A 19,018-nucleotide genomic window follows, 5' to 3' on the forward strand; every position below is an offset into this window, starting at 1 on the left:
TATTCAACTTGTAAAAGAGGTATTCTGTCCAGTACTTTAGTTCTATACACTACAATCACTTATCATCCTGATTACTATTAGAATTCGCCTTGCTTAATTATGTGTTTAGTTTAGGCTTTAAACGGCTGATAGCGATCGCACAAACCAAGGATATCTAGAATTCGGAAGCCATCGCACAGAAAGGGTTATATTTAAACACTCACGGAACACAATTTATGAGAGAAACATTTACAGCTAAACTCACTCCTGGCTATCTTTACAGACATAAATGGTCATAAAATTAAAGGAAAGCACTTGTTTTGTTCTTCGCTGCTAATCTGAAATGTTAATGCCTGTTACACAAATTTAGCAGTGCGATAGGTATTACTCATTGTGATAAGGTTAACACTTTTAAAATCAATGAAAACGGGATATGGATGTGCAACAGCAAAATATTACTATGCTTATGGAGCTGTATTAGAATTTTATTTGCTGAAGGGAACAGGCAGATTTTCCAAATACACCGTTAACTTAAAACAATAGTTTCAAACCTTTTATTTCTTAGGCCTTACTGCCTCCAGGACTCAAAGGAACATCTGGCTATTTAGAGAAAACAATATGTTCACATCCTCTATGACTTTTTGCTTCTAATTGGGTTTTAAGTTTTTCTCTCAGTACGAAGTATGCTGGTAAACACTAAGGAGGTCCTGTGAAGATCACAACAATAAACCGAGGAGGGTGGAACACAGCTAGAAATATGAAAGGCTTCTCCAGTCTAAGTAAATTGTTGGGTGTAGGCATTGCTAGTCAATCCAGAGCAAGTCTATCATGTAAAGTTTATTATGCTTAAACACACAAACACACATGCATCAGCAATACAATAATAATTAAACAGTCCCCTGCTAGGTAGAACTAGAGAAAAAATGTTTTGGGTAGTATTTTACTGTGTAAAAAGTTTTGTAAAACAGTCTATGGCCTCAAGTCACTAAGATTTATCAAACATTTGATAATTTACCTCGTGGGTAAAATGTTATTTTGAATTCACTAAGGTGTTATATATTTATCGAATGTTTTATCGATAAAACGTTCAATAAATCTATAACACCTTAATGAATTCAAAATTAGATTTTACCTGCGAGGTAAATTATCAAACGTTTGATAAAGCTTAGTGAATTGAGGCCATAGACTGTATTACAAAACTTTTTACACAGTAAAATACTACCCAAAACATTTTTCCTCTAGTTCTGCCTAGCAGGGGACTGTTTAATCATTATTGTATTGCTGATGCAGAATTATGTAAATCTTTATATAAATGTATAATCTTGAAAACGGATCAATAGATGAGCTGGCATTTGATTGGTTGCATGTACAAGTTGCATACATTTGCATTGAAATTTGTATAACTGAAAAACTGTTGTTGCACGTTTATGGCTGTTTGATAATGGACCGCAAGGGTCGTGCTGATAGGAGCAGGGCCAGGTGGAGTGAGGACCTGGGCGATGTCGAAGAGGAAGACTGGGAATCGGGTATAGAGGCAAATCACTTGGCTTTGGTTTCTGCAAGGGACTGGCTAATATACTTCAAAATCTTTTATAGGACATACCATACCTCAATACGCTTAAACCGTCCGTATCCATAATTTGCACTCGTTGCTCTGCTACTGATGCCACCTTTTTTCCACGTGTTGGACATGCAATAGACTCTTGGTTGGGGGTTGAAAAAGTGGTGGGTAGATGAACTCGACTGCGTCTCCAAATGCCAGAAAATATTAGTCAGGCTATTATTTGTCCTACACTAGGAGATAAATCCTTTTTAAATGGAATAAGCGTGACGCTCCCAAGACCTCTTCAGGGGTCAGAGCAATAAATAAATGGCGCTACCCCTATATACAGTAGAAACATAAGAACAGGGGTTCCCCCTACAAGTTTCACAAAATCTGGGATGGGTGGCTCCCACACCCGTAATTTGGAAAACGCTGTAAATTCTTTTGCACCATATTAGTTTTTTTCTGCTTGTTTCTGGAAAATTTGACTGCTCGTGCCAGATTGCCAGGTTCACTCTCCTTTTAGCTTCCCTTGGTCGTCGCCCCCCCCCCCCCCCCTGCACCCCAACCCCCCGCCCCCCTTCATTTTCATTTTTCTTTATCTCCCTCTTCTTCTTTTTCTTCCTTCTTGACTCTTCAGAGTGCAGTGAATTAATTTCCCTTGTTCAGGCTATACAGTACCTGGACATGGAGAATGTCTGAGGGAAGGCACATGGGGTTGTATTTCTATTATGGACATCTGTTTATTATTAATGTTGTTTTTCACATTGCATTTTTATTGTAATGGTGCAGGACTATGTTCTTTTCTGGGTGTGGGAGGTAAACAGTTGTTTTTAAATGTAATTTATTGTGTATTTTTGTGATAAATGAATGTGCATGTAGTTTTACTATTTGGCCACAAGATGGTCACAGTGTTTTTGTTTTTTTATCCTGTGAGCGAGCACCCTTGCTTACAGGAACTATAAGGAAGACATGATTTTTTTCCCCCCAGAAAGACTGCAGCCTCTGATGAGAGGCTGTCTGTTTTTCTACCGGGGACTTAGATCAATGAATAGGAACTATGTTGGATGTCACGTCCAAAAGGCTAAAATGGTTAAAGGGAACCTAAACAGAGAAGGCTATTGATTTTTCCTTTTAAAATAATATCAGTTGCCCTACTCTCCTGCTGATCCTGTCTCTCTAATACTTTTAGCCACATCCCCTCAACAAGCATGGAGATCAGGTGCTCTGACTGAAGTCAGACTGTATTAGCTGCATGCTTGTTTCAGGTGTAAGATCCAGATACTACTGCAGCATATAGATCAGCAGGACTGACAAGCAACTGGTATTCTTTAAAAGGAAACATCCCTTTAAAGAGGGACTTTAATCTAGAATTAAACTTCATTCAGTAGCTGCTACCCCCTTTCCCACAAGAAATCTTTACCGTTCCGGGAATATCTGCATGGCTAAAATTGTGGCGAAACCCCTCCCACAGCGTGATGTCAGGATCATGGCCCTGACAGTTTTACTGGCTGTGAACCTTGTTGCATTGTTGGAAATAATGGTTGTTTCCAACTGCCAAGCAAGCAGCATCCCACTCTATGCATATAAATAGTGACGTTGCGAACCTCTGATTTTCGGTTCGCGAACCTCCGCGGAAAGTTTGGTTCGCGAAAAAGTTCGCGAACCGCAATAGACTTCAGTGGGGAGGCGAACTTAGTGGCTGGAAAAATGATAGAAAACATGTTTCAAGGGTTCTAATACCTGGAGGACAGCCCTCCACCCTTCTACCCTTCTACCTATTCCCTCCTCCCTCCTACCAGAGGGAGGAGGGTCTCATCTGCCAGGGAATTATAGTATTTCAAAAGCCAGCTTACATACCGTGGCTGGGAATTGAACCCAGGTCTCAGTGTATGGTAGGTAACTAACATATCCATTATACCACCAACACTACTAGCTGAAACTAGCCTAGCATGTACCATTTATGCTCAATCCAAGAGAAAAATTAGACAAGACAAGACTTTTCTCCTGGCGGACTCAAAGCACCAGAGCTGCAGCCACTAGGGCATGCTCTATAGGCAGTAGCAGTGTTAGGAAGACTTGCCTAAGGTCTCCTACTGAATAGGTGCTGGCTTACTGAGCAGACAGAGCCGAGATTTGAACCCTGGTCTCCTGTGTCAGAGGCAGTAGCCAGGCATGGCCTTGCCTTTTGTGTTCAACAGTTGTCCAAAGAGAACCCCAGATAGCCAGGTAGATTAATTTATCTCTCTCTCTCTCTCTCTAGTAGGGATGGTCACCGCTTTTCGCGGAATTGTATTTTTGAGTATAAATGGATTGAGCATAAATGGTACATGCTAGGCTGGCTTCAGCATGTAGTGTTGGTGGTAAAGTGGCACTGTACCACCAACCCTACATGCTGAAGCCAGCCTAGCATGTACCATTTATGCTCAATCCATTTATGCGCAGAAATACAATTCCGCAGAAAGCGGTGACCATCCCTACTAGAGAGAGAGAGAGAGAGAGAGAGAGAGAGAGAGAGAGAGAGATGAATCTACCTGGCTATCTGGGGTTTTCTTTAGACAACTGTTGAACACAAAAGGCAAGGCCATGCCTGGCTACATATCCTTAAGCAGTGGCTGGATGGTGTAATGGTTAAGGGCTCTGCCTCTGACACAGGAGACCAGGGTTCGAATCTCAGCTCTGTCTGTTCAGTAAGCCAGCACCTATTCAGTAGGAGACCTTAGGAAAGTCTTCCTAACACTGCTACTGCCTATAGAGTGTGCCCTAGTGGCTGCAGCTCTGGCACTTTGAGTCCGCCAGGAGAAAAGCGTGATATAAATGTTATTTGTCTTGTCTAATTTTTCTTTTGGATTGAGCATAAATGGTACATGCTAGGCTAGCTTCAGCTAGTAGTGTTGGTGGTATAATGGATATGTTAGTTACCTACCATACACTGAGACCTGGGTTCAATCCCCAGCCACGATATGTAAGCTGGCTTTTGAAATACTGGAATTCCCTGGCAGATGAGATCCTCCTCCCTTCGGTAGGAGGGAATAGGTAGAAGGGTAGAAGGGTAGGAGGGAGGAGGGAGCAGAAGCCTACAAGAGGCTAATTAAACTCTCCCTAGCAGAGTGTGTGTAGCAGCTGTCCCTTAACTAATTAGTATAGGCAGACGAGTGAGTCAAATGGCTCAAGGACCTTGCCTTGTATAAGGGGGGGTGGGGCTCCACCAGTGAGTGCAGTCTGATTGGCAACAATGTGCCTGCTGACTGTGATGTAGAGGGTCAAAGTTTTGCTCAATAGAGCATTATGGGGTGAATAGAACTTCCGGGAAAGTTCGCCTTTGGCAGGCAAACGCGAACCATCAAAGTTCGCCGGGAACCGTTCGGGACATCTCTACATATAAATGTTACAGCCAAAGTCAGAAGTCGGCCAAAATGTGACCTGGCTGGCCATTTCTCAAAATAGCCAATTTGCCTGCCATGTCACTGTTTGGCTGGTGTCATATCACTTTCTTGAACATGTCAGAATCTGGAGAGGTTGGAAGGTTAGGGAGAAGTAGAGGTTAGTGTTAGGCACAGAGAGGTGAAGGTTAGTGTTAGGCATAGGCCTGCACATTTAGAAGAGATTACTTCTCAGTGTAACTCAAGAAGTCACTTCACCAGCCAAGGTACGATGTATTCTCTTACATCTGGCCTTGGCCATTTCCCACATTGGCCAGCTACATTTGAGAACTGGCCCTACTTCTGACTTTGGCCATAAAATATATACAAAAAAAATTGTTAGCCTATCATCTTGTTAGTGGGTGTGTCTGTTTTTATTTCTTATCCGGTAGCAGTAAAGATGATGACCTGCAAGGTCACAGTGGATCAAATAACATGAACAAATTACAAATTACAAATTACCCCTACTACTAGCTTTCAGTAATGTTCCTCTGAACACTGAATTCAAAAATCATCAGTTTACTGAAGATAACAATTCACTGTATAGCTTTCCATCATATGCTCAGTCCTTTACAGCCCGGCTATTTGCCATTTCTTGGAAGACAGAGTATACGTATGTCTAAGAACAGAGTAGAATAGTTCATGGGTGTGAAATGAAGGATGAAAATGCCTAATTTCTCCATATCTTGCTGTCTGTGCAGCTACCAATAAAAATGTCAGCTATTGTTCACATAAAGTATGGATATTATTCTCAAAAGGAAGGACTTCAAAACGTTGACCATCGGTAAGTGATCTTAAGTCACTTACCCTGAGAACAAAGAATTATCGCCTGCTTTAAACACTTTTGTTGTACTTGTTGCTGTACAATGCACGATTAATACAGATCTGAAGCATCTTTTAAGTTTTCCCCCTCTACAAGAACCCTCTGTGATTAATGATATGTACCACCGTCAGTACAGACAGCAGATGACAGCCTCCAGACGTAATCTCTCCATGAGGTCCCAAAACTTTATGCTAATGTCTATTACTAGCTGCCAAGTAAGCACTCTGTCTAAAACACATTCAAACACTTTGATAGTATAATTGTTGATGTGCTCCAGGCACTGTAGAAAGCAGGCTTTCAGAGTTACCATACCTTTGGGTCTCGCAGAAACAGAGCCTTGAGAATGAGAGAGTGCACATCCCCGATAGGTGGGTAATGCATTAGAAGGCCCAGGCACGTCTGATAGTTGCTGGAGATTACTAGGAGGAAATAAATTCCATTAGTAGATATACAACAGGAATACCATAAACATTTAGGCATCACCAAACAGCAAAAACATTGCACATGTAACAATATGGTATCATGGCTTCATATTGCAATCATCGGGAAGCCAACACTTTCTCAGCAAGGAGTCCTTGGGCAAGACTCCCTAACACTGCTACTGCCTACTGAGCACATCCTAGAGGCTGCAGCTCAAGTGCTTTGAGTCCGCAAGGAGAAAATATAATAAATTTGTTGGTTTTTTTTTATTTGTCAAAAGGGTGCACATTGAACCGCCTCTAGTGTGAACAGACTCTTATGGTGACTTTTCTCTGGCAGACTTAAAGCGCCAGAGCTGCAGCCACTAGGGTGCGCTCAGACAGTAGCAGTGTTTTTCCAATGACCGGTGATTTTTTTTGAACGCAGAACGATCATCTCCATGATCTCACGACATTGGTACAGGCATGCGATTACGAGGAGGTTTTGTTGACAGCGGTGATAAAGACCATCATGGGGGATTGGATCTTCAAGATCGTCAACCAGTCCATGCAAAGTGCCGCGATTGCTTGACTTCCTGTTCACGTCCGTCATCTGCCATCACATGACGTCGTGTGTGTTCAATCGCAGAAAGATGGATTGGGGAACGCTTGGCGTTGGAAGGCGTCGCTGGGATCCATCTTCCTGCATCGTCAGGTGAGTATTAAGCTTCAGGGAGTCTTGCTCAAGGTCTTCTTACTAAATAGATGCCGGCTTACTGAACAGAAGGAGCTGAGATTCGACCCCTGTCTCCTGTGTCCGAGGCAGAGCCCTTAACCAGTACACTATCCAGCCACACTATCCATTATCCAGCAAACAAGCAAATAAAATAATAATAATAATAATAATAAAAAAAAAGATTAGCAACTCTATCTGACAAGTCACACATCAATGTTAAGGTTCCTTTCAGCTTGTACACAGAACCTATCTCTGGGCTATCAACCAACCATTAGGACAAGCACTATGTGCACATTTTCATTCGTTCAAACAAGAACCGAAATACATTGTTAATCCTTCTTCTGACAAAGCTTGAAACTCCATGGAGTCTTTGTTCATCTATCAATTATTTTTCTATTGTCTTTCTCATTGGTGGTTGCATGGAAAGCTAGAAAAGACAGATTAACGATGAGCTGACAGCAGCACGAAAATGAACTAACATTTTTCACTGACTACAATGTAAAAGATAGAAATGAGACAAACAGAGCTAAGAATAGATGGATTATTAAAAAAGTACAGAAATGCAGAAGAGGAATTATAAAGTTTAAACTCTACACAGACACGTGCATAAATAAAACAGATGTACTGCAGTTTCAGTCCAGGACTTTGCTGTGGAACATGGTGGCGTAGTGGTTAGCTCTTTCACGTTGCTGCATCAAAATCCCAGGTTCTAACCCCAGACAGGAAGAATGGGGCAGATTTCTCAAAACCAATCCAAGGAAAAATGGAGCAACACAAATGCTAAAGCTGGACTGTCATCCACAAAATCAAATTCCCTTCACCCACTGCTCTGTGTTTATTATGCAGTCTGCAACTTGACCCTGCATTGCAAGCATTCCAATCTAATCAAAAGTGTTTCTGCTGTAATAAATCTTATCTCAGTCAGCCTGGCATTGCCGACAAGAAGGAAGCTTGCCACCCCCCCCCCCCCCCACACACACACACATTACTTCTCCTCACTGATTGGCTGAGTGCAGTTCAGTGTGACACATGGCTGAGAAGGGAAAAGCTGCTAAAAATATGATCTATGCTTAGCTCACGTGTTTACAAAGCAAGCTAGATATGACAGTGCAGTTTCTAGGTGTAAAAAAAGAGTAAGGAAGAAAATGACATCAGGATTGGCTTCAGTCAGAAGTTAAAACGGAAAATGTCAGGAACAGTTCTTTATTTAATATATAAAATACGGTGAAATCAAAACATGGACAGTACAATACATGTTATGTAGGTAGAACAAGTATTTATCTACTTATATATGTGTTTTTTTTTCCTGGGATAGTATGGCTGCCCCTGCTGTTTTAAGAGTTAGGGTAGCTTCAGATGGATGGCTACCGATGATTGTCCTCTTTGTTTACTGCCAAGGAACCACCCTGTCGTAATTTAGATCAATGGCCGCGTTCATCTCATGTTGTCTACCTTTGATTGCTTAAATGTTGTGGTCGATCGAGTTTTCCAAGACGCCGCTACATTCTATCTCCCTAGGCCCCTGAACCTGAAGAAAAACTATGTCAAATGCTTTTCTGGACAGCAGTAGAAAAGTGTTTGGCTGCAACCACAGGAAGCCATCTGTGTGAGGCGACCCTTTCTCAGAGCGGATCATTAGAACCCTTCCTCAGGGCATCTGCTCCATTTCTGCCCCAATCTTACACTGTTTTTGATAAGTTTGGCCCACCATATGCATGGAGTTTGTATCTGCTTGCTGTGTTTGCGTAGGTTTCTCTTGGTTGTTTCCTCCCACAAACCCCAAACAACACTGGTTGATTAGTTTCCCTACAAATTTGGTACCAGAATGTGGTACAAAGTTACCTTCCTTGCCGCAATTTGTGGCATTTACAAAGGCCATGATTTGCAGCAAAGGTGGTAAATTTCGGCCCCGGAGGCGCTCATTTTGCGGCAAAGAAGCTACATTTCAGCACCGAAGCCTGTACATATGTACACATTTTCTCTGCATGCCTCGGCGATCGCAAATCTATTGGCCATCTTTAGTCGCTAAAATTTTGCTTCTTTGCTGCTAATCGTGACTTTGTGGTGGCGGAAGATAAGGGGGTTAAGGTTTAGGCATGAGGGGCTAGGGTTAGGCACTACCGGGGGGGGGGGGAAGGGGGAGGGGAGTTTTAGGGTTAGGCACCACCAGGGGGGTCTTAGGGTTAGACACCACTAGATGGGGTCTTAGGGTAAGGTATACCTAGGCGGGTCTTAGGATTAGGTACCACTAGGTGGGGTGTTAAGGGCTAAGGACCAGCGGGGGTGAGAATGTGTGAGAATAGGGTTAGGTTTAGTTTTAGTAAAATATCTGTAAACATTACTGATAATTCAAGCGATCTGCTACTAGCAGCAATCCCCTCCACCCTTTTCCCAGGCTCCTTTCTTTCATATACGCAGGCTGAACTGTTCAACAAACTAACTGTTCAGCCGCCCATGGAAAAGAGGCCTTAATCAACACATTACAGGAATTGGCCGAGTCATCTTATTACAGTTTCATCAAGTTCCTATTAAATGTCACTTAATAGGTAGTAAAATAAAAGTCTGACTAACTTTTCCATGGCAATTAATTTACTGACTGACAAACTAAAATATCTGCTCTCTTTGAGCACCGCCTGTCTTCTTTATTCCTTTTATTTTCCAAATTCATACTTTTTACAAGGGCAATTACTAAACCCATCATTCAACACAGGTCTACGGAAACTTTTTTTTTCTTCTCCAATCGAAATGCAAGCAATCCATCTGCTGTGGCTGTCAAAGCAAAGCCTATTAATGATGCTTGTTTAGGATACCATATTGACTGCCTGTAACAATACTATCCGCTAGAACACTGCAAACAAGTATACTCTGTGTTAATTCAGGAAAGTAAAAGTTACTTATTATCTGCTCTGAATTCAGAACAAAAAACAGGCTGAAGAAAATATGAAAGTGATGAGGAGCATATTATACAGTAACTGAGTAGTAAATGGGGAAGATTGCCACTTTCATTTGAGCCATTTTGATTAAGGAGCAAAAATGAAATTGTATTGAACGTACTATAATACAGTAAACCTAACAAGACTATAATAAAGGAGGCTGGAAAATCATCATCATGAAACTCTGAATAGAAGTCACTGCGTATTTAAGATGGGGAAAAAAAACTTGTTTTCAAAGGGCATCATTAGAATTCGTATCATTAGTTTGTTTCCAACTGAGTAATCTACAGATACAAGAACTGAAAAATGATAGTAATAATTAATTTATTGAGCTAAAATTGGGTCCTATTGTCACTTTAAAATTTGTTAATGTTATGCTTTCCAAATAAAAATAACAGGATCCACTGCTAATCTTAACTTTGGGTCTACTGGCCTGTTAAAGGGAACCTAAAGCGCCGATCGCTATTTAGCAGGCGCCCATTGTTGTTACGCTACATTTAGTTGCTTTCGAAGTGCCGGCATCAGCCAATTCCAGTAGGTGCCGGATAAACTACACTCTACTGTATACGGGTTTTCTTTATACTGCACACACACAAAGGTCTTGGGTGCATTTTACCATACACATCTCTTGTCTTTCTCTGTGAGATGACCTCCCCCATCCCACCCCCAATCCAAAAGGATGGTAATCCTTTTTTTTTGATGATTACCACTATTCAAAGCATGTATAGAAGTGACCATTACCACTATAGCACAAATGAAGTGCTAATGCAGCGACTGGAAAAGGGCCATACAAGGGTCCCTCGGGTGTATGGCCACTGGTGCAGCTGCAACCTCTGCATTCCCTGTTGCTACACAACTGCTAACCTCCCCAGTTGTCTAATCTTACATTTCTACCCCTAACCCTCCATGACTACAGTCATCTTCCACACCTTGGGGCTTTGTATATTTAAAGTTAGAGTAAACTCCACAAAACTCAAATTTGAGAATCTACTCATAGGTACATAAAACAACATTTAAAAGCATTCCCAGCGAGTAAAAATATTTCATTTCAATTTAAATGTAATCATTGCCGACCACAAGAGAAGCTCTCTGCCTGGTCTCTGCTACACTTCTTCCTTTCAAAAGAGACTCATCAGCTTTTGCCACGGCGATGTGTTTATTCACTTTAATAGTGACAAAATGGCACCAAACTTAATGCATCATCCACTTGCAATGTGGGGTGGTGTTTCAGCTATTGCAGGGATGTTGAACTCCAATACCTTAAAGTGAACCCGAGGTGAAAATAAACTGATGAGATAAACAATTATACTCGCATATAAGCCTTATATTCCCCCTCAAAAAATGTGCTGAAAAGTTACCCCCCTCAGCTTATATGTGAGTCAGTGGAGCAGAACGGATGGTGGAGCAGGTTTTGTTACTGGCAGAGGAGCGTCAGGATTGTGCACTAGTGATGCTGCTCTTGCCAGCTGGCTCCTTGCTGTGTTCGTGCCCCCTCCATCTACTGCAACATGGTGTGCAGAGTGGGCTGCTCAAGACTACCTGTATCCCCTGGCTAGCAGAGAAAGCAAGCAACGTGCCAGTGGTGTAATGATCAGGGATTCTTCCTGTGTGGCATTCACTTTCTCATATCTATGACCCCATCTAGTGGTGTCTTGAGACAATTATCATCCTTGTGGCACATCTGGCTATGGGGAGGGGTGCTGACTTGTACTGGGGGCACATCTGGCTACTGTGGAGTGGGCTATACTGGGGAGGGGGCTTATATGTGGGTCAATCACTTTTTCCTGGTTTCTAAGGGGAAAAGTGGGTACCTCGGCTTATATTCGAGTATATACAGTATTTTTAGACATCTCATGGTTTTATTTTATGTATAAACATTTACAAAGTAGATTCAATGTTTTATTGTCTCTGGTCGATTGCATTGTCTTAAGCATCCCAGAGTGAAAATACACAAACTATTGGCCTTTTTATCTATCCCTTGCAGTCAGAAGCCCGGTTATCTGCTTAGAAACGTGTTTTATAGCTGCAATTTGTTATCAGTGAGCTCGACTGGAGAAAAACTGTCATTTGCATAGCTGAATATTAACTCTTTCAGGCAGTGAAAAAGAAAAGCAGCACAGCAAAGATGTCTGTGTTGTTGCTACTGTATATATACATATCTATCTCATCATGTCACATATCATCTCGGGTAAACTAAAGGCTGAGGTCCTCACACATTTTGGCACAGCTCAAATTAATTGATGGATTTCCTGATCTCCCGGGCACTGTTACACTACATTGACTGGTAAGCTCTAAACTGCTCTCCCTTTACCTACATCCTCTACCTGATTCATATCTTGCTGGGTATTCTATTCATCTTCTGGTTGATCCTTTTTCTTGGTCGTTCTAGGACCAGCACAGCGGTCTATGTTATTCTCATGGTCCTTGATTATTTGCTCGTCTTGGTGGTATTTGCTTTTCCTATATTTGCACTGGTGTGTTTCTCTCGTTCTGATTTTTGAATACAATGATAGGTACACTATTTGATATATGATGCACTTTATGGTCTTTAATATAGGACCCATTATACCTTGCTGTATGCACTAGCAGTTTTATTAACATATTGCACTAGCTTTTTTCCATACCAGATTGTATTATATTATGAACTGGATGATTTTTATACAGATATTTACCTGTTGTCTGACCAGCAGTGTGTTGATCCAGGGTCTCATCATATTTTTAACCCTTTTTAGACACCAGAGGGTGAGACATAATTGATTGGGCCGCCGCACTGCTGTTTGAGAGAACGGCCGTTTAGACTTGCCATACTATCAGAAATTATGGGAACTATGGGCTTGGGGGATCAGCTGCGATTTTAAGTGTTTTTAATTCATTGTTGTGGGTCAATAAAGATTTGTCTAAGATACTGCTGTAGTGTTATGCTGGGCATAAACGGGTTGATCCGGCAGCCAATTAGCCACCGGATCGACTCCCGCCGTGTCCCCGCTCGTCTGCGCACGCGCCCGGATCGATTCCCGCTCATCCCCGCCGGCGCTTCTTATCTTCCGCTCGATTCGCCGCTATTGTCCACCCGCGGGTATCGAGCGTGGAATCGATCCCTGCGGTGTTCGGACACGTCGGGTATTATCAATCGAGCCATCAGCGGCTTGATTGATAAGCCTGCGTCGAGCAGTGTATGCCCGGCATAAGACTCCTAATATATTTATACGATAGAGGAACTACTTTTTCATTTTTTTTGATTTTTCAAGTTAATGGATGGAACTGAATCAGGAAAGGTGTGGTCCATCAGGTAGAACACATTTCTCCATTTCTCAGTCCATTCTAAACACCGACACGGATATGGCCATCCAGGACTGGAGCTTGACCCCCGTGAAACACGGTATCTCACAAAAGGGAGTGCACACGGGTGTAATCAGTTTTGTGAGATACTGTACATAATAGCCAAGTGCTGCTGCTAGGAATTAGCATTCTAACACTGATCATCTTGCAGGGGAATATCTAAACAATGGCAAAAAAGTTAAGCAACCCACAACTCAAACTGTCATTTGAATGGGGCACAGAAATCCATTGCGGCGAAAATAACAGCTCCAAGCTAACCATCCAATTAATCAAAAAAATAAATAAAAATGAACTAATTCTTGAATTGAAAAGAAATGTAAAAATTGTGTATGTGTGTGGCCACTAGGTATGGTCAATGAGATGCAAATCACTTCGAAGTGATGCAGGATTATGCAAGTTTTTTATACAAACGTATGCAGCTTCAAAATGGACAATTTTTACCATAGCAAGATTTGATTGGTTCATGTTCTAGCTGCACAAATTTGCATACAAAATTTGCATTATGCTGCATCAACTTGACATTTTTTGCATCTCATTGACCATCTCTAGTGGCCACCTTTAAGGGCCCGTTTCCACTAACGCGGAAACTGGGCCGAATTCGGAGAATTTCCCCACAGGCAAACCGAGCGGGGAAACTCTGCCACAGGAAACTATGGCGCCACCGGCCGAATCGCTTACCTTAGCGATTCGGCCGACATTGCCATCAGTTTCCGTGCGGGAGGCTGCGAATCCCATAGCCGTGCATGGCACGGCTTCTGAGATTCGTCAGGAAGTGCCACCACCCGTCTCGCAGCCACGCGCAGTGGCTAGTGGAAACGGGCCCTTAGTTCTTCATTGCTTTCCAGCACTCTACAGCTTTGGAAAAACCTTAGCAATCCAGGACCTAAGTATGGTAAAATGAGTAAAATGAAACAGACAACGCAGAGTTATTAAAGCGGACACAAACCAAACTTTTTTTTTTTATTCAAAATATTTAGTTGCACCACTCTGACACATACATGGATAAAGAAACACTCCCTCAAGCCTATGAGCATTTCATTGCATGCTTTCCACACTTCTCTTTTCATAACTAGGGTTATACAGGTGGCAGCCATTACTTCTGCGCTTAGTAGGAGGTTTTAGATCATGGGTGTGTTTGTCATCAACTACCCTCCCTCACAGGGGCGTCATCTATGTGAAATCTCACACAAGCTGAGATCACCTCCCCTGTGACATCAGCAGCAGCAGCCTGTGTTTTGTTTTTGTTTTTTACCTCCTCCACCAGTCTGCCGGCTTCTGTCAATATGAAAGGAAGGGAGGGATTCCTCCAATAAATGTAAAATATTTTATATTTGTCATCATGCAGCTGAAAAAAGGCTGCTATTTATTATTATAATTTAGAAAATAGATTTTATTTCTGAAATCTTGTATTTTTAATTTGGGTCCACTTTAAGCTATAACCACATCCAGTAAAGGGACAGTGAAATGTAGGAGACAGTGAAGAAATACATTACATTTTAACTTGATGTAGTTCTGACAACAATTTTGTCTTTCTCCAATGTCAGGATCTTCAGCTCAGATATTTAATCTGAGCTAGATTATGTGTCATACTATATTTAAAACTCACTTTCAGCTTTCAGTGCAGAGATGACATTTAGAGGAAGCTACAGAACTTTTCATGTTGGCTAAACAGAATTATATATTAATGTTTATTTAAATATACTGAAATATACTGTGATGCACTTCAGATTTTTTGTTTTGTTTTTTGTAAGATGTACATATTAGAACCTAAGTTTCCCTGGTGATCCATCAAGGTGACATTACATAGATAATACTGGTTTTATCAATGCCAGAATTGTATATTCCTATTCAAATATAGGTGAACAGCGATTCATCAAAAAAACGGAAATGCAGCAGCAGAGCCGGTATCTTAGCACACCAAGGGCTTTTTCCAAACCAAACAACTCTATGAACTGGCTGCTTTTTGTTTCATGTCCAGCAGGTGGTGCTCATTACTTATAACAGTTCTGCTTTTATTACCGACCACAAAACAAAAACAAAAATGTATCGTTATTGCTCATATGCAAGCTACCAAAACATTTTAACTTTTGTACGTAAATCCCTCTATTGTTGTCACCTTTACTCTAAGCTGTTATCATGCAAACATTTTTTTTGTAAATGTTATCTGATAGAGCACATATAAACTCGACCTCTGAAACCACTTATTTGTTTTATTTCATAGCCTGAAAGTATGACAGTGAACTAGGACTGGTACATTTTTCTCAATTCGGGTCTAATGCACGAACCTATGTCAATATTATGGTGCCCATACACAGTACAGTAAAAATTCTTGATTTTTCCGTTTATTCAACCAAAACAATCGAATGAAAGTCAAAAATAATCTTTTTTTTTTAATCAAGAATAATGAACGATTATACAGTTTTTTCTTATAAATATCCGATCGGACATGTTGAAAAATCTTTATATTCGATCTAAGGGAATAATCAATAGCTGCAAAGGGGGTGATTGCCTCAGGGCCTGTAGGGGCCCCCAAAGTTATCTCCCTCCTCCTCTACATCTATGGTGACCCTACACACCTACACATGTCTGCAGGGGATGGGGAAGAGAGGCACTGGCATAGAGCACTATGCTGTCGCATGTGCCCTGCCTGGATTATGTAAAACTCTGCTGTATCTACACTCTGCATTTGTAGGGTAAAGGAGGGGGGGGGGGATAATGGGGACCCCAACAATGCTCTTGGGGACATATGGTGGAAACCTACTGAAATTGTGATGGGGAAGGGATGGGTCCTGGCATCTAGCTCGGGTGCCCTGGGTGGTGAATTGGCTGCAGGGGGGGTCATTTTAGAGGCAATGCAAGCCCTCCCTCCCCCCCCCCCCCCCCCCAGTTTCTTCTTTTGCCCTGGAGCCCCATTCTAGCTAGAACTGGCACTGCAGAGGGAGCCACAGCACTGTTGGCTTGCGTAGTACATCTGCTCCCCCCTGACCTGTATCTGCCTTCCATACCAAGTGCTACTGCTTATGCCTTACCGCCCCTCAAAATGCAGAGTGTGCACAGTGAAAAATAAATGTACCAAAGGTTGCAAGGGCAGGATCCTCTCCCTACTTTTTCTTTTTAATGTTACCATATATGTTATGTTAGACAGTCACTATACTCTATTAAGCATATTGTATGTGATACTTACATGCATCCCTTATATACAGCAGCATGGCAACAAAAATATAGTCCACCAAGTACAACTTAATGCTGTCAGCAAATAGAGCATCCCAGACGACAAGGAGATCCTGAAGAGGGAACTCCCGGCCAAACAAAAGTCGTACCCATCGTCTGAAACACAACATAAATTCCACAATTAAAATGCAGTCATAGCAAATACTGTAAAAAATAATGTTTCACATTAATTCAGTAACAGCCGACTATTAACCAGATTATGGGTGGGTCAACCTAATTCTGTTATTCCTACTTCAGACTTGGTCTCACGCTAAAGGGGCCTATTAATGGTAGAATGTTTTGTTTTTTTAGATCATATTGTATAAAAACCGGGGACATGGTGGGCCCGATTGGTGTATGTGGATTATTACCACCTGATCACTTTGGCGCAAGGTGGGTCGAATGATGACTCACCCCGCTGCCACTCAAAGTCCAGGCGACATTAATTACTATAACCCCTCCAAGTCATATCAACTCGGAAGGAGAAGTAATTTGGGGTCTAGCGAGCGCCGGCATCCAAATTACAGTACACTGCTGCGCGGCCATAGACATAATAACATTACATGTATGGTGGCACCCAGGTCAGGCACAGCGCATTGAAGAGCGTGCTGCTTTGCCCAAGTGATCCTGGATAATCGCATTATCAATTGTTTCCTTAAAAGAGGATAGATCCGTGGGGCAACTATTTTCATAGATAAAATCAAAACTAGTTTAGATATGATCGAGCATTAGATTCTGTCATGCTGTGTGTCAAAGTAAACTTGAGAAGGAGGAACTTACTTGGGGTTTCTTCCAGTCTTCAGTAACCTTACAGGTCCCTCGATTTCTTCCCAGTCCACTCTGTTGTGCTCTGTAACCCTCCGAAAAATCGCCAGTAACAGGCTACTGTGCATGCGCGGCCCAGGCCATGCATGTGCAATAGCCAATGTCTGGTCTAGTCGGTAAGCTTTTAAAAGGGCAGTCTAAGAGGAAACTGAGGGACCAGTAAGGCTACAGAGCTTGGAAGAGGCCCCAGGTAAGTACAATACAACTCGTTACCCACGTCTAAATGATCTTAGCAAAAAGTCAGCCATTCCCTAAAAATTGCACTGCTAATGGGCACCTTAACAGCTTATTTATTCTGCATTTTGTAGAATAAAAAATCCAAAGGGCTAAAAAGACATCCCAACTGGCCCATATTTGCCTTATCAAGAGGTAGAGTAGACATCTCAGATGCAAGAATCTCAGGACTGCAGTCCCTGTCAAATCCGAAAAGCTATTGGAGGATTCCAACCATTCCTATCTAATGATGTGGTTATATTAGTTGTTGGCAAACCATGTTTATGATTTACAAGGAAGTTTTGCTACAGAAGTCAAACAGATGTTACATCAGAACAGTGAAAAACATTGGTGCTGCCATAACAATGAATCGCTTTCTCTCCCTTTCAAAATTCTCATTTTTGACAATTTCAGATTGTGAGAACAAAAACTTGAATGACTTTGATTGGTTGCTGAAAGCTGAACATAACCCCTTTCCTTTTGTTTTCTCCCCATTTACAGATTATCGCTGGAAGTGTCAGAAACTTCCTTCTAATGAGCTAGATTACTAATGCATCAGCATTAATGGCAGACTAACGTGATATGCAGGACTTAAAAGACAAGAGTAGAGAAAAGTAATGATGATAAATACAGAAGCATAACAATAATAAGGCTCAGTTCGTGGATTTCGCATGACAAGCTGTCATCAACGGCATCATCACATTTACATTACAATAACGTGACATTATAATAGTGCCATACATACAGTATCAAACAATAACTTCAAAAACATCTTCTGTATGTACTGCAGAAATATATGTACAGGTATTATATACAAATCTTAAGCCTATATAAACTACAGCCTATACAATATAAAGATTTATAAAGTGCAAAGAATAAAGTAATACTATTTTATCTATGTCTGATTATTAAAACTAGTGGAAGGTGTCCAAAATGTTTGAAGTGTATGGAATTTTTTTTTTTTTTACCAGAAAATAAGAATGTGATGGACCTAATGAAGATACTGAATTGCCAATTAATTAACTAGCAGATGATGGGTTTAGTTCCTTCCTTCTGCTGGACCAGCGATGTCCTCAACAGGGACAAACCCAGGATTTTCAAGGAGGGGATTCTGGTAAGGTCACCCTCAACCACACACAGTATGGTAGGACATCATGCTGGGTACACACAACGCAATCTCCCATCCGACTCATGGAATCAGAAGATTATTACTGACATGTCCAATTTGCTCACAAACGATAACAGGATTGATCGGGAGCACTTTGGATACAGATAATGAGGACAGATGACATCTGTAATGGAGGGGGACTGAAGCCTTCTGCAAGGTCCCAACTTCCTTATTTACCAGCACACAGCAGGGCACAGGGCTGTGCTCATACCTGGGTCTGTGCTCTGTCAAGTTCCCCAGAGCTGCTCCATGCTCTGTACACACGCTGCTGATACATCCATATATTCAAATGTAGTCGGGAAATAAAGGGGTGAGTGCTGTAAGCTGCAGGATGCCTGCAGATATTGTGTCTCAACATGTGCCTGTCCCCAGACACTGCACTGGCTCGGGTCTCAGGAGGGATTCTGGGCACCAGTAATCCCCCCTAAA

At 41.8% G+C, this 19,018-nt stretch overlaps 1 protein-coding gene across 1 annotated transcript in view; it reads right to left on the minus strand.

Moving 5' to 3' along the window:
• The window catches only part of TBC1D5 (TBC1 domain family member 5), a 510,822-nt gene that overhangs the window by 181,967 nt on the left and 309,837 nt on the right, over positions 1-19,018 (minus strand). Inside the window, exons 13-14 of the mRNA XM_068238274.1 lie at positions 16,358-16,500; positions 6,080-6,186 (exon numbers count right to left, since the gene is read on the minus strand). Of these exons, the coding sequence (XP_068094375.1) occupies positions 6,080-6,186; positions 16,358-16,500 (250 nt within the window). The remainder of the gene's footprint in view (positions 1-6,079; positions 6,187-16,357; positions 16,501-19,018) is intronic.

This window comes from Hyperolius riggenbachi, chromosome 5 (genome assembly GCF_040937935.1).
Source record: "Hyperolius riggenbachi isolate aHypRig1 chromosome 5, aHypRig1.pri, whole genome shotgun sequence".
Classification (NCBI taxonomy): domain Eukaryota; kingdom Metazoa; phylum Chordata; class Amphibia; order Anura; family Hyperoliidae; genus Hyperolius; species Hyperolius riggenbachi.